The following is a 16775-nucleotide window of genomic DNA, read 5'->3' as shown; positions in this document are numbered from 1 at the left end:
CCAAAGGAGGTAAGTTATTAAATGTTCCTTTGTAATGGTGCCCATACAATCCCAATTATAAAATTCAGGTTTTTCCAACAAAAAAAGTGACAGAAGAAATCTGATCAAACTGCTCATTGCAAGTTAAATTCTTGTAAATATTTTAAATGCTAAAAATCTCAGCTACATGAAAGATCGTTATCAATGTTGTTTCAGCTTGTGCTTTTGAGAAGCATTTGTTTAGCTCCTCTCATCATGAGCTGGAGGTTACCAGGAGCCTACCTGGTGAGAAATGGATGGCAAGCTGGCATCCTAAGCAGGGAGCCATAGGGGAAGGAAGGGCAGGAGAACGCTGGGATTACACACTGATCCTCGCTCATCAGCGGTGACATTAACCAAACGCCTTTTGAACTGGTTTAGTCCCACAGTGTCAGATGACTCAACAGCTTTGACGCAGCATCCAAAGTCACCGCTCACTCGCAGACAACCATTTTGCAGGTGCTTACCACAACTGAGCAGCAGCTGGAGAAAAGATGCCACCTCTGAGCTCCTCCCAGCAGAGCCCTTCTGGGAACTGTGACTTGCTCAACACCTGGCCTGCAGCTCCAGCACTCCGGGAACACAGTAAGAGCCACCAAGATCACCATGACGCGCAGCGCGCGCTCAACCAGGAGGAAGAAACGCACCTCCGTTACTTTGCCAAGCAGAGAGGCACAAGCCTCTGCCTGGCACAGCCCATGATGTGGAACTTTGTTTATTGAAGCAAACTGTAAAACAAATGGGCTACTATGTCCATCTCCTTTATTTGCGGCTCTGCGTTATAATGATTACAGGTCGACTTTCATGAACTGTACAAGCAGTAAAAGGCGGCCAACTATGCTTTACATCATTGTTTCACACAAAGCAAATACAGAAATATCCAATTGCCTAATTTTCTATTTAAAAAAATTTCTATAGGCACAAAGCAGAAGAATGTTGGAAAAGAGAGTCAAGGGAAGAGGTATGCATAAATAAAGAAGTACTTCTTACATCAAAAATGTCCCAAGAATCACAAAGTCTGCAGAAGCTTGGTTAATCAAATACTGCAGTACTGATCTCATCAGTATAAAAGTGAAAGAGCTTTAGTTCTGTAATAAAAATTCAATTTATTTTATTTTATCTTAGAGAGAGGGAGGGAAAAAGGGGTAGAAGGAAGGTGTAAGAGAAGGAAGGGCAAACTTTAAAACAGCAGCCAGTATTAGGAAGGGCAGTAGGAGAGGTGAACAGGCACGTCGGAACCATGGGAACATGTAAATTGACCACTGTCAAACCAGTGTAAATTTCTTGGTTTCTCATGGAAAACATTTTATCCACATATTTTCCTCCCAAACATATATCCAACACTGTCTTCAATATATGACTTTGTTGGTAACTTTTAGAACAGGAATAGCGTGTTTATTCCTGCCTCCCCATTGCTGTAAAAAGTTATCTAGATGATTTCAAACACTTTCTTCAGCTCTACTATAAGCTGCCAGTCAGACTTCTGCATTTCATCCCTGAACCAGTCCTTCAGAGCATCGATGGACTGACGACTGATCTGCAACACACAAGACAAACCCATCAGACACATACACGGGCACACGAACAAAAGCAGCTTTCAGCATGTCGGAACCAACTGGTCTGAAAAAAGGGCATCAGTTTGCACAGCAGGAAAGCTCCTTCTAATCGCTGTTTTGCTACTGATCTGCTGCACAGCCCATCCCACTCCTTTCCCTTCATGTCTCTTCACATCCCTTACATGGAGCTGTTGGAGCGAGTCCAGAGGAGGGCCATGAAGCTGATCAGAGGGCTGGAGCACCTCTCCTATGAGGACAGGCTGAGAGAGTTGGGGTTGTTCAGCCTGGAGAAGAGAAGGCTCCAGGGAGACCTTAGAGCAGCCTTCCAGTACCTGAAGGGGCCTACAGGAAAGATGGAGAGGGACTGTTTATCAGGGAGTGTAGTGACAGGACAAGGGGTAATGGGTTTAAACTGAAAGAGGGTCGATTTAGATTAGATATAAGGAAAAAAAATCTTCACTGAGGGTGGTGAGGCACTGGCACAGGTTGCTGAGAGAAGCTGTGGATGCCCCCTCCCTGGAAGCGTTCAAGGCCAGGTTGGATGGGGCTTTGGGCAACCTGGTCTAGTGGAGGGTGTCCCTGCCCATGGCAGGGGGGTTGGAACTAGATGATCTTTAAGGCCCCTTCCGACCCAAACTATTCTACGATTCTATGGTTCTACCTGGTCTTCAGAGACCGCAGAGGCACAGACCATCTCCCACCTTGTGCAATAAGGTAAGAACCTGAGACAGGAGAGGATCTCCCATTTCCTCCAGTGCCCAGAGCACCAGCACCACCTCCCAGTCCTTGACACAGGCCCTGCATCTCCACCTGAAAAGCCCCTATGGCCACTCACCCCCATTTGTGGGCACAAGCCCACAGTGTGTGTGTGGCAGGGGGTGTGTTACTACATGGTAACTAAAGCAGTTCAGGATGTGGAGAGCTGTGCCTTTGTCTCTGGCAGCAGCAACCCGAGCAAGTGATCATCTTCTAGTCTGAGCCCAGTGTTCCAGAACCGGAGCAACTGAAGTATTGCTATTTATTGCACAATTTCAAAACTAGGCACACAATCACGCTGCAATGCCACAGGGGACAGCTAAGCTGCTCTGAGCACCAGCTCCATGCAACAGTATGCAAATAGCCCATTTACCATTGTACTCCTGCAGGTGCAGTAAGCTGCAAGGTATTTGTAGCTGCAGTACATCATTCCTTTGTGAGGGGGTTACTACTACAGACCTCAAACAAGGCTACAGAGAAGCTCGGCTGAACAATGCCACACATGAGCCATTTCACCTGTCTGTCCGTCTCTGACGGAAGGCTCCTAGTGTGTGTTTTCAGGCTTCACGCAACATTCCCACTTCACGCAAGCTACCACTTTGTCATAAGCCCTCTCCGAAAATGCAGATTGCTTTTACCTTACTGACGAGGATATCTGTTGCTTCAAAATGTCGTCCATACATTTTAGGCGATTCACCAGGAATAGGTTCTATTTTAACACATACTTCTTGGCCTTTTTTTGCAACCTCCACTGGCTTATGGTTTATTTCAATACTCGTAACTATTCCAATTTCAACAAACTGTAATACAATGAAGAAGCTGTAACACACATCTACAAAACCTCCGTGCACACACTCTTCTCTAGAGTCCTGTTTTTATACATATGTGCGTGCGTATATGTATATACACACAGACTCGCTCATATGAGGTACTGCACTATGAGATCAGCCACCTCAGATGTGGCAAAGCACTGCAAGGGGCAGTGACATCAAACCATCCATAGTTCATCTGGGATATCAATTTGTTACTCCTTAAAATGCCCAGAATTGACTTCCCCCTCTTACTAGCTAGCAGGAACGACAATTTTGCTCATTACTTTGTATCACAATACAGGAATTGCAGCAGGGGAAGGAGGGAGGTTGACCAGCAGATACCTCTAACCACCTTTCCTGGCAGAGACCTGCTGCAGTCTGGAGGCTGCGCCCCACTACAGGACTCATCTGTGTCCCAACAGGGAACAGTAAGATCACCGGGAAAGAGACTCGATCTACAAGTCAGAATCTCGCCTCCTGCCAAAACTCGGGACACTGGGGAAAAGGCCTGCAGGCGTTTCCTGGTGCGTTGTCCCAGAACTACCGGGTAGATCAAATGTCCACGGGGAAGAAGCACGCACTTACATTTTTGCTAGGTACGCACATAGGAGTGCCCTGCTTCACCTGACCGGCCTCCACAACAACACCCATCACTATGGGGTCACGAGAGTTGAAGATGAACTGAGGGAGTATTTTCATCTTGCAAGGAAATACTGCTATATGCCTGGAAGATGACAAAGAAAAGGCATTTTGAAATAGCTACTGGAACAGCGTACACAACGTTAAGTCTGTCTCCTCCCACACTTCTTGGGCATTTATTCTAGGAGTGTCACTTGGGGAGAAATTGAGCACCAAAACACTCTTTTCCCATCATGCTAATTCTAGTCAATACTTGATCTTCAAGAACTGTAGGGAACAATAATCCGGCATGGCTGGCATGGATTTTATTTTGACTGGCTTGGGCAGTCAACTAAGACCAAAGGAATAGTAATTTTACAGTAGAGTTGTAGTCTCAGAAGAGCACAGGAATAGAAATATTATTGCCTCAACCCACCACAGAGACTCCAAAAATTCCAGATTTTTGTTTCTAAAGTGAACAAATATGTTTAAATGCTGACACATTCAAACTCAAATTGGGATCATATATGAAATGAAATACATTCTCATTTCTTTTGTCTGTCCTTACTGAGACTCACCCAATGACACAGATCCTAAGAATTAATTTTGGGTCCCTATAAGTTCTTAAACGGTTGCACATTCATGTTACTGCAGTCAGAATTAAGCCCTGTACACTGGAATTGCATAAATATGAAAGAACAGAATCCAATTCCCTTTAGTTTTGTTTTCTTAACTCTGCAAGACTAACCCATCTGTCACAGACTAGGAATAGAAGCCAAGTACACAAAGCAAATCTTAGTAAGAACATTCCATGTTACATGATAGTTTTAGCTAAATCATAAAAAGGCTTCACAGCTCTCACCCCACTAAGCCTAATCCCAGAGGTAAACAATTAGATTGGGAGTACAGAATTCTTGAAAACTATCAGTTTATTGTCCTATCCTCTTCCTCCTCTCCTTCCTTCCCATCAGAACTACATGTTAAATAATAATATGGAAACAAGAAGTGAAATGCAATTTCATTTATAATAAAATAAATCAAGACACACATTTGGAAAGCATCCAGAATAGCTCTTACTTACTTGAATTCCTCTTGTTTCTGTTTTTTGTAGTCTTGTCTATATTTTGTGAAGGCATCAAATAAGTGATAAATTATTTCAGCACTAAAAATTCGAACTCCTAAACTATCAGCCATTTCCTGCGCATCACGTTCAATCCTGACATCAAACGCTAGAATGACTGCATATCTGCAAGTGAAAACAAGTCCGTTTACTAGAGAGACAACAGAACCAGAGGAGCTAAGAAGGGTCCCTTCCCGAAACACCACCGCACGTTTATCAACATAGCAAATCAAAGTTACTTACTGTGGGTCATGCTCCAACATAACTGATGCCTTCATTACATCTTTTTTATGGACAGGACCTATATTAATTCCTGAATACTGTTGAAGAAGAAAGCCACATACATCAGTCACTAACCTTTCTGAGTCAGGAGGAAAGAGTTACCAACTAAAATGTATAAACAACATCAGATACAGCACAGAAGTACTTACTGGCACTTCTGATGTTTTAAGAAATTCAAGTAATGCTTCCAAAGAGCCTAAAGTAGAAGCCTGGACATAAACACCTTTCTCTTCTAATTTGATTGCATTCAGTGTTTGCTTCAGTTCATGTATTAGTTCATCCTTCAGAGAAAAAAAAAGGAGAGAAAAAAGTCTTAGCTCAGTTGCTATTTATGCCTCAGGGTACAAAGTCTTTCCATTCAGGAGCTGCTGGAAGTATGTGTGACAGCCACACTGATAGGTACCAACTTACAGACTTGCAGCACAGGTCACACACAGCGCTGTGATACACCGCTGCTTGTTTTTGCCATTTAAAAAGTCTGAAGTGCACTTGCGGATTTTGCAAGAAGGTGACAATATAACACAAAGCAGACGCCCGTCCTGGGAGCTAGTAACATTTCTCTGCGGACTGCACATTGTTCTCCCCAGCGCTCTAAGTGTTTACTGGCAAGGCTGAGGGAACACAGGCCCCGCAGCACATAGAATACTTCTGGTTGCCTAGCTGGGGATCAACACTAAAAGCAGACACTCCTAAAACTGAGCTGGAAAGGATTTTCACTGCTCTTCAGGCCTAGGTACAAGACAGAGGATGCAAAAGCAGCAAGGCTATTTTGCTGCTTTCAGAGAAGTTAAAAACACAGTATTTTTTTTTTTTTTAAGAGTCCATGCCTTTTAAACCCACTCAAAGTCTTTTCCTCTGACAGATGAATAGGTGTTGCCATTTACTTTAAGCCTTCACATATCTACTACTAGTACACTTTACATACATACTCATATGTACCCAGAAACAAGGTTTGGATTTGGAGGACCTAAAAGATTAACCTCCCTTTAGAGGCAAAGATAAGTAGACAGAAGGCTAAAGTAAAACTATGGTTTAAAGTAAACCCACATGTTGATAGCTTCCTTTTTAAACTAACTGCCTGACTTGAGAGAACAACAGCATCTCGTCTCGATTTTGTTTTAAAGATAGCTATGTTCTTTCCTCTGCCATTTTTAAGGTGTAAGTCATAAAAGAAATTTACTACAGAAGTCTTAAATCAGCTTTACAATTATGATAGTTTGAAGCACTCCACTAGCAGATGTTTGCCAGTATAACTTAACTGAAATACATGCATAAATTACTACAAATACCAAATCAGTAATTAACGTAGTCAAACTATGCTATGATACTTGTTTTCAAACCTTATTCTACCAGCAGACACACCTCAGCATGATATCAGGGAAAAATCTAAGGGTCAAGATACTAAAACCTTCACCACACTAACGCTTCACATGGATACAAAGCTACAGCATGTTATTGTTAACAGTTTATAAAACACAACCCAAAAAAGTTAGCTGCATACTGAGCTCTCAACTTTTGAATGAGTTTCATCACCAGAGAATGCAGTTACCCTCCAGTTTAAGCATCTGTTTTCAACATTAGCTATCTCACCTTGAGGACTGGGACTTCATCATCTTTATAAGCTACAAGCAATGGCAAACCAGCCAACGTTTTTTCCAAGTCTTTCCCAAGAATCTTCACACCTTGAGCAGCAATGACCTCTTTGTGCTTTTCATACTGGTTCTGAAATGGAGAATACACACTAACGAAGAGTTCACATAGATGCTACACAGCAACACAATGTCGTGCTGAGCAGCTGAAGAACTTGCCACCCACAAGCACAGCAGAGAGCAAGACCGTGAAGTCTAGCAGCTCCCATCTTTCATCAGTGTTTTTCTCTGCTCGGCATTCCTGGCACGCACACTGCAGTCTGCATGCTCCTCTCCCATCAGATACCACCCACCCACCCCCCCTGCCGAGGGGGGCAGAGCAGGGGGAATCCTCTGAAACCAGAGGAGGCTAAAAAGGAATACAAACTAGAAAAGAGCAAGCAGTGATAGACAGCTGCTCACTTAAAAAACCCCAAACAATCCCACAAATCCAGCCCCATAGGGAAAGTGAAGATGTCGACAGCTCAACTAAAGCACTAAAGCTCAGCTGATACAGCCCAAGGCTCAGTGCAGGAAGAGCTGTCTGGTTCTCCCACTAGAGGCCTCCCATCCAGCCTTCTCATGGACATAGTCCCATGCTCGATTTCCCAGGTGCTCCTCCCCACCCAGGGGAACCTCAAAGATCTCTCCCCAGTCAGGGCATGGCTCTAAGGCATCACAGCAGCAGCTATTTCTGAAGACTTTTAAATCAACACTGGAGACAAAAGAAATGAAGAAAAAAAACACAGAAATTGTTTAGGACATGTCCCATCCTTTTCTTGATACCGCAAGGCAGCTTCCTTCCTCAGTAAGCACTTTGTTCCTACAAGCCTCTATTCTTTAGCCCTCCACTCCAAAATTTGGGTCTTATTTCAAGGATGACAATTCCCCATAGACAAGCTGAACTGAAATGTATCCTCATTGTCTGCTTCAAAAAAAACCCAAACCCAGCTCCCCTAGATCCACTTCCCCAGTTAAAGGTTTCCATATCCAGTGTTCTCCGTCTTGGTGCTGGTACTCTATACTCCATCTCCCACCAAAGTACAGAAATTCATCTGAAGATCTTGATGGGAACCTGTGATCTGTTATGTTGCTATTCAGTCCCACAGGAAAAACTTGAGTCTCCTAAGTATTTCACATACCACTATTACCTTCTGTTTTAAATAAATGGAAGCAAATAGATAGAAATGCTTTCAATTCATTCCTCTGTACCAGAATATATTCAACAGCTTCCAACAGAATAGAGAACGTAACTGAAGCATGAATGTCAATTTTGCTTTTGCCACTGTCTAGCCCTTATCAAATTATTACTGTAAAACTGTGCTCCAGAGCAGGAAGCCTGACTTAGATTCTCCAAGGCAACTGTCCTACCCCACAGCTGCATGAGACTGCCACACACACAGGTGGGAGGAGTGGCTTTTGTCTTCCTATTTAAAGCAGGCCAAGAAGCCCTTGCTCAGATTCCACCTCAACATCAACACTGCATCCTTTAGCACCTCCGAGGCCCCAATGGTCTCACAACAGAGGATCACCAACGTCAACCCAGGCCCCAGCATTTACTAGTAGTACTTTACAAGAGCATCTAAGTTTGCAGGAAGGAACTAGATTAAACACTAAGGACTACAGTGACCTGCAGGGACACAGTTCTGCAATGAAATGAAGCATACCACAATTGTTATGGCCTTAGATCAGGACCTCGACACTAGTTTTCCACCTTTAAAACCAAACCTTTTCACCCTGGCCTATTACATTCACCTAGGCTGTATCTGTATGGTTTTCTTTGCCTTAAGCAAAGTCTGTGCAGACACTTACTCCTTCCCTTTTAAACAGGAAAAATCAAAGCAGCTCTTCTCATGATCTTTGAATTGTATGTGTTAGTATTAATCTATGTATTAATAGCCTTTAGTTTCTGTGGTTCTCCTCCTCCTTTCATGGAAAGCAATACAGGCAGGAACTCAAATTCATTGTCTCTCCACAGTCTATTAAGACTAGGGCAGCAAAACCTCCAACTCTTGAAAATGACAAAAGGCAGCAGATTCTGCAGAGGTCATCGCCACTCACCAACTACTCCTAGAAACTCACTTGTTCACTTTTCTCAAATCTAAGTGTGTATGATTTTTGTTATTAAAAAACACTTTTGCTAATAATATATACTTTAACTCAGAAGACACTGTACTAGTAACACTCCAATTTCCATGTAAGATGGGTATCTCCTTCCCACACATAGCCACATGCTTGAACCCCTTATTAAAGCATACACATCTTAATCCTCACTGCAACACAACTCCTTGATCCTTTTCTTTGCCACTGTTAGAACAGACACACCAATAGGTATAGATAAGTACATTCACAACAACACTAGATGTGCACCATCTTCCCCATAGATACTTAGATACTTACTGCTAATACAACTGCACTCTACTACATTCTCATTTTTTAGAAAATGGTATTTTTTTTCTGGTTCTAAATCTTCTCTAAATGTCAATACACTAACCAGTTTCCATACCTTAACTCGTAGCTCCTTCATAGGAGGAGGTAGCAAAAGACCTCTAATCTGAGTTACTATAGGACCTTCTACCCCAGGAACAATAATGGTGTCTCCTTCTTTTAGGCGTCCATTAATCAAAATAACATCTATGGTAGTGCCCATGCCTGGCAGTGCTTTAACCTGAAAGGGGAAAAAAAAAGTTATTCCCTATTTAAGCACTTCAAACGCCCCCTTTTTTTAACCAGAAAGAAGGGGGCAGGGAAGGGAGAAATTTCTATATGAATTTCAAAGAACAGCTTCTAAATTACCTCCATGACTTGAGCTCTCAGCTCCTGACACTCAGCCAGTCTCTTGGTCAGCATAGTTTGCGTTAGCTCAACGAGAAGAGCTATCAGACTTCCCATGCCATCCCCTGTGTGAGCAGAGGTAGGTACAAGAGAAACAAAAGTGCGGGGATCCTTATTCTCATAAAACAAGGCAGCGTTCAAGCCCTGGAATCAGGATTCATAGTTACATAGGGGAAAACATACATACGTATCAGTATTAACAGTAACATTCAACCCCAGACGATTACTATTCCATTTTTAAAATCCCAATATAAAAAAAAAAAAAACCAAACAACAAAAACCCAACCAATCAACATTGTTACTGACGGTATGCTATGGAACATAAAGCCTCAACCCACTCTTGGAAGCAGTCTGGGGTAACTCTACAAAGCTAATTACCACATCTAGCTTCTAGACAGCACTGTACATTGCCAAGAGAAGTTCCCAGAACTGATGTGATTCATGCCCTGCCAGCGTCCGAGGGAATAAGAGGCAGATGGGATTCTCTCAGGCAATTCCCAAAGAGGGAAAGAATAAGGACAGAAAACGTGATCTGCTATTCACAGCTCCACTGACCACGCACTGCAATTGGCTGCTACTTTTCTCCAAACTAGCGCTCTAGGATGGAGCTGTTAAGAGATTAATTTAACAGCAACAAAGTTTGGTTTATGAGAGGTAAACACCAATGTGTCAGAAGAGATGTGTCGGTTTTCTTGATATTCCAAGATGCTTTGTGGAAAGAGAAAAAAATTCACCCAAAAAAACACACACACACACGCCACACCACCCACTCACCCTCTTTACTTTCACTTTTGTTAACAAAAGAACCTTGAATATTCCAGCCTACCTGTTTTGCAAATTCCACTATGATAGCTTTTGCACGTTCTTCAAATTCATCTTTTGTATTCTTTTTCTGCTTCTTTAAGGTGACAGCTACATCTGTATCTGGACTTTTTTTCCAGTCATATAACCTATCAATCTTAAAAATACAGTAATATGTCATCTGATGCAGCTTACTACAGGGCATCTTTATGCTTATGCCACATCATCTGTGAGAAATACTTTACCAGCCAACACAGCTAGCCATCGATCGTTCCAGTAATCACCTGAAATCTTGTTATTTGCTTTAGCTGCTATATTTATTTCTGTTTATGTATTTATCTAATGTCGGTGGGTGTTTCATGATAGCAATACTACTATAGGTTTTAAAAATTCAAGCTGTAGTAATCTAGGTTCATATGGGCAAAGTTTATATATATTCATTACATCAAGTTTAAGGTAAAACTTTCCAAAGAAAGAGACCCACGTATAGCTTCACATACACAAAAAACACCCATGAAGGGGTTTGTGCTTTTTTTCCTGAAAAGAGACTGTTCTAGTTTACAAAGAACTTTTAAAACTTACTGGTGAATTTGGACCCTTTCCCATGTTGCTACAGAGAATGGATCACAGAGGGGGTTGTTCACAGGACGCAACTTCAGAAATACTTCCCTAAGTAAGTTTTCAAAGCCCAAGAAACTATTATATTTGCTGTACAAATCAAAACTACATCTTTAGAAAATGCATTATAACCTGGTCAAATGATAAAACTGTAACCTGAAATGCAAGAAGCACTGGCTATTTCATCTCAGGCTCACTGTAGGCCTTAAAACCTCTCCATCCAATAGGTAGGTTTTGGGTTTTTTTAAAAGCAGCTGTTTTCAGCAACGAGACAATAGCCTCCTCAGTTCCAACAAGCTTCACTCTTAATGCTAATTTCATTTTTTAAAGTATCTTGCAATTTTTTACACTGCACATGAATACCCCTCTGGAAGTTCTCTGTCAGCATGTCAGATAGCGTCCAAAGTCATTGGACACAAGTAGTTTCCTTATTATAATAAAGTCATCACAAACAGGCAGTGTAATTTCTCATGCATAGGATTTCTAAAAACAAGGCTGAAAATAACTGGCTTTACGATCTAATATTGCAGACACTGAAATACTTCCCACTAGTGATCAACATATTGTTCCATGAGCTTAAAAGCCAACTTGTCTTCAAGATAAACTAATGAGTAGCTAAAATTAAGACTTTTCCACACAAAGCTTGTATTTCAATTTTATCAGAAAATGCACTCAAATCCATATAAGTAGGTACAAGAAAAAAACCACAACTGAAGTACAACTGCCAGAAGCATGAACCATACACAGAAGTTACATAAAGAAACTTATCAGTAAGGACTCTGAGAAGAACTGATAGATTGTTCTGCAAAGCTCCTGTAAAGCCACTGGGGTATCAAGGACATGAAAAATGCAACAGAGAGGATCTAAGAACCACTGCTTCAGACGTAACACAAACAACTCATGAAAGAAAACGGAAAGTTGTCAGATGCCAAATACACTATTAGAGTAAAAAGCTATCTTACCTTGTTGAGAGCTACTATAAAGGGGCATTTCTTCGATTTCAACAGGTTTATTGATTCAATTGTCTGTGGCTCCAAACCATGCATGATGTCAACCACAAGTATAGCAATATCACAAAGTGAGCTTCCTCTATTTCTTAAGTTGCTGTGGCATTGAAAGAGGAAACAGAAAAAGAAAAATCTGTCATGTAGCAACAGAACTTTAATAGAAACACCAAATACAATGTCAAACTTACATTGACCCACAAAAAGCTAAAGTCAATCAAGTAGTTATTTTTCTCTCAGAAATGTAAACTATAAACAAGTATTCAAATCACACTATGCAAATTCCATTTAACAGAATGCATTAGAGCATATGTAAGCAAAAATAAGAAATTATTATTCTCCCAAGAGTTTTCCTATTAGTATATATTTTTACAAGCTAAGATACGTTCTGATTTTTTCAGAATGAGAATTTAGAAGGTTACAATGAAATACAAGAGTGCAAAATCTGAACAAGACAGTTTATTATATAACACTACATAAATACTAAAATTTTCAGACATCTTTGGTGCCAAACAAAACCTGGGTAGAAGATGACAAGCTGTAATTGGTATGATGCCAAGGAACTGATCAGAACATTACCAAGTGCCCTTGACATGGCATTTCAATGCTTGCAGAGGTTTAAGAATGTCACATCAAAGTCTTAATCCTTCTGTTTGGAGATTTCACCTGAGCACTACCTCAGTGAGCAGTTATGCATATCATGTTTTAAACTTAAAAGTTGATTTAGTGGCTTACCTGGATGCCACTGGTGTTCCTAGACAGCACATGAACTCTGCTAAGAATCAGCTGACTTAGGCAATTGGCAACTTCCAGTCTTATGAACTGTTACCTTAACTGGGACACTATGAACTGGAGGCTAGGACAGAAGTTGTCATTTTTCACAGCAGAGTACTTAGGTCACCTGAAATCCCCACCTTTTCTTCTCCAGCTAGCTTCCTGCTTCTGTCTTTCCTCTTACACTAACTATTAAGAAAAAAGTTATTGACATGCTTTTGCAGATATTCATGGCTCAATTAGCATGAAGACAGAAAATTCATCAGATATAAAAAGCCAGCAATTAACCAGCTATAAAAAGCACCTGCAAACTAAGCAAATCCACTTATTCCTCTACTTTAGGTTTGTTTGTTTTTAAAGCGAGAAGAAACACAATGGATTAGGCAAAGACCTAGTACTTTGTTAAAAATATATCCAGATGCTCTAGTCATCACTTCTGGGAAGTACTATACTGTGAGAAAACATTACCTGAAAGACTCATGTCCTGGAGTGTCGATTATCAGCATGCCTGGAATTTTTATGTTCTCTCTGTCAAACTAACATTTCAAAATATTAGCCATCTTGTAAAGATTACACAAGAACTAAAAAAACCACTAAGAGCTGGCAGCATTACTGGCAGCCTTCACTTCAAAATTCCAGATACATATTTTAAGGCCAGCACCCTCCATAAACCAAATCAGTCAAACCTCATTTCAGTATTAATAAAAAAAAAGTTAGAAACGATGTAGCACATTCCCCTAGGTATCAAGTGGCCATAAACTCAGCTAAAATTTGTAAAACAAGGCAGCCTACGGAGCAAAAAAATAGTTCAGGCTAGCGAGATTTATCATCCTTGTCTTGAACATTTCCTCCTCTCCACTGACTTTACATTTTTAATAAATTGAGTAAAATCTTGGAAAAAGCCATCACTACCAAGGTTTTTCAGTCAGCTGCTGCTGCAACAAAATAGGATATAGTATCTAAAACAAGCAATACAGAATAGTTACTATTTCTGTAACACAATACAATTCATCACCCAGGAACTGGCTCAATTTCAGCACACACAGTAAAAAGGTAAGTTTTTAACAGAAAATATACTGAGTTTCAAAAGCCTCAATTTACAATCAAAATATTGACAACAAATATGCAGTCTATGTACATATGTGTACTGTCCAGAACAGACTAAGCATTATTTGTGTATTTTTCTGAAGAAGTGGCAATAATGCATTAACTGAAACCAAATGTATCAACTAAAATGAGAAATGAGACAGCCTTCCATTTGCTGGGGGTGGGTGTGTAAGGACAGGTTTTAGAAAACAATTAACCTCAATATCAGAGATGAGAGGAAAGTACATTTTCCCATATCAGAAAATCTCACAAGGCCTTAAGTTTACATTTCATATTTTCTAAAAATTAGTCTTTGCAGTGCTGTAACTTACATTTTTCACCATCTTAGTTTGCTCATTAATAGCTTCAAGGGGAACATTAGTCGCACCAATCTGCTGAGTAATACCACCAGCTTCACTGTCCTGTACATGAGTATGGCGGAGCTAGAGACCAAAAAAAAAAAAAAGACCAGAAATACTTACATCTAAGAAACTGAAGTAATCTCTGAGTACACTTTAGTTATATTTTCAACCAAAAAACCACATGCATAAAAAAGATGCACGGGCAGTACCTTCACATTCCACATCTTACCTTATCTAAAATTTTGGTCTTGCCTGTGTCTACATGCCCCAGGACACAGATAACTGGTGCTCGGAGCTTTTCAGTGTTCATATTTTTGCTGTTTTCAGCTCGTCGTTTCTAAGTAAGAGACATAAAAATTGATGAGTATAAACCTGAAACTACAGCTCACCTCTTGACTTGATTACACATACACATAAAACAGAGATAACTGTGAGGACTTGAATTTTCAAGGCAATTCAAGGTCTGTCAATCCCTTTTTTGGAAAATCAAAAATTTACAAGTAACAGTTAAGTTTTTGTTTATTTTTTGGTTTTGGTTACAGTCTAGTAGGCTAAGTTATTATACGCACTAACAGGTAGCTTTGTTGACGGTGCATTCTGAAGAAGCATCTTAGGTAAGAAAATCGAGGACAGAAGCAGCCACAAAAAGTGTAGAACAGTTTTGAAATATATCTTTTAAAACTCTGAAATATCTATCTGTAGAGGATAAAAGCCTCTTGCTCCAGGAGGGGGAAGGGAATGACACTGGAGTGCACATTCTTTGTGATCAAGTTATCTAAAATCAAACACTTCAGCTTCAGGCAAAACCACGTCTTTTTTCTTCATTAAACCAATTTCTGGACCTGCCTAAGTATTAGTCATGACACAGCCATCATTTTGACAAATACACTTAAAAGACCTTTCAATCAATTGAAGATTAAGTTGTTTCTCACACAAGAGTCCAGCTGTTCAAATAAAGCTGTATCTTAATACCTCAATTCTCCGTTTAGCTTTGTCATAAGCACGCTCTTCCTTAGTGCGGTCATCATCAGAGTCATACTCAGAATCAGAGCTAATTTCCTTGCTGGGCTTTTTTTCCATAGATTGTTTTCCAACAGCTTGGGAGTCTGCCTCTCTCTCATCTGAAGTCTTTTCATCCTCATCTTCGCTCCCTTCGCTATCCTCAGATTCCTCACTCTCTTCTTCCTCTTCCTCCTCCTCATCTTCCTCCTCCTCTTCCTCATCCACTTCATTTTGTTCTTTGACTTCAATGTGGACAGGTTTGCTCTCTGTCAAAAAAAACCCAAAATAAAATCTAAAGTAAAATTCTCTATTAAATTCACACTTATGGGGGAGAGGGCAACAAAAAACCAAAGAGAGAATACTACGAGAGCAAGGACTGAGAGCAGGTTCCATTCAAGAAGTGGTAGTCAAGACCATTTTTCAATATAAAAAAAGTGTTTCATGTTCAGAGCTGCTGACTTAAGTGTTTAGGATCTGTGTAAGCAGAGCAAGTTGGTGATGGAGAGAGGAATGGTATCAGCACACTTATGACTGACATCATTTGCAAATATTCAGATACAGTGGCATTCTTTAAAGGTACATGCACTTCATAAAGGAATTAACAACTTTAAACAGAAAGCCAAAATACTCCAAATTCGACACACTATGGATTCTGCGTATTACTGCTCAGGAAAGCACATTTAAGCTGAAGTAACAATCAGAACAAATGGTCCCTTCTACACCTTTAAAAAGCTCATCTTAAGGTTTTCCTAGACTGTTCAGAGAAGATTAATATTTTTCAGAGGACTTCTTCAGTAAACAAACAAAAAGAACTATCAAAAAGTAATCTTTCTTTGACAGCTTCCCATTTATCCTAATTGCTAAATCATAAGAGACAAGCTAATGAACGCTTCAAAGCCATGCATTCTCTTCCTTACAGAGCTGCTAGTAGGCTCACTGCTTTTAGAGATTAGTTATGTTTCCTCGCTATGCTGAAAGTCCATCAGCTTAGTAATACACTAAGTCTAATTCCCAGGAAGGTTCTTTTTCTGGATCACACTGGCAGATCCTTCAAATCCAAGCAGCAAGGAGTGAGATGTGATTCTCCCCAGGACAGTGGCAACAGTCTAAAATAGACTTTCAAGAAGGTGAGCAGCCCTTAATACTCCAAGTGGAACACTCCAGCACCACAGGAACACAGATTTGTGCTGAAATAAAATCCATACTGCTGTACATATATGTATATAAAGCATTACACTTGAATGTAGAGGTGCTGGAAATGCAAGGCTGAGCAAGTCAAAAAATACTTGATGAACAGTCTTTAATCTTAAGAAACAAGACCCATCATGGAAGAACTAAGAACAGTAATCAACTCAAGTTCTAGACGACTTGCAGCAATGTGGCTTTCTTCACCACTGGAAGAAAACACCTGAGAAATTATATCTGCATTCTTGCGCAGCTCTCCTTCCCCATAAATACTGTTGCTGGCCACAGACAGAATACGGGCTTTGGCACATACGCGCA

General features: G+C 40.5%; 1 protein-coding gene across 5 annotated transcripts in view; it reads right to left on the bottom strand.

Moving 5' to 3' along the window:
- Nucleotides 1-763: 763 nt before the first annotated feature.
- EIF5B (eukaryotic translation initiation factor 5B) overlaps nt 764-16775 on the bottom strand; it is a 37709-nt gene continuing 21697 nt past the window's right edge. For all 5 annotated transcript variants that reach the window (XM_075738023.1, XM_075738046.1, XM_075738030.1 and 2 more), the window contains exons 10-24: nt 15243-15538; nt 14500-14607; nt 14241-14351; nt 13291-13358; nt 12007-12148; nt 10452-10583; nt 9587-9769; nt 9297-9458; nt 6753-6884; nt 5312-5443; nt 5124-5200; nt 4842-5006; nt 3728-3866; nt 2969-3130; nt 764-1555 (exon numbers count right to left, since the gene is read on the bottom strand). In XM_075738023.1, coding sequence (XP_075594138.1) covers nt 1448-1555; nt 2969-3130; nt 3728-3866; nt 4842-5006; nt 5124-5200; nt 5312-5443; nt 6753-6884; nt 9297-9458; nt 9587-9769; nt 10452-10583; nt 12007-12148; nt 13291-13358; nt 14241-14351; nt 14500-14607; nt 15243-15538 — 2117 coding nt within the window. In that variant the 3' untranslated portion in view covers nt 764-1447. The remainder of the gene's footprint in view (nt 1556-2968; nt 3131-3727; nt 3867-4841; nt 5007-5123; nt 5201-5311; nt 5444-6752; nt 6885-9296; nt 9459-9586; nt 9770-10451; nt 10584-12006; nt 12149-13290; nt 13359-14240; nt 14352-14499; nt 14608-15242; nt 15539-16775) is intronic.

The sequence above is a fragment of the Balearica regulorum genome, chromosome 1 (genome assembly GCF_011004875.1).
Source record: "Balearica regulorum gibbericeps isolate bBalReg1 chromosome 1, bBalReg1.pri, whole genome shotgun sequence".
Lineage (NCBI taxonomy): Eukaryota > Metazoa > Chordata > Aves > Gruiformes > Gruidae > Balearica > Balearica regulorum.
Note: the sequence above shows the minus strand (reverse complement) of the source record. Positions and strands in the feature narration are given on the sequence as shown.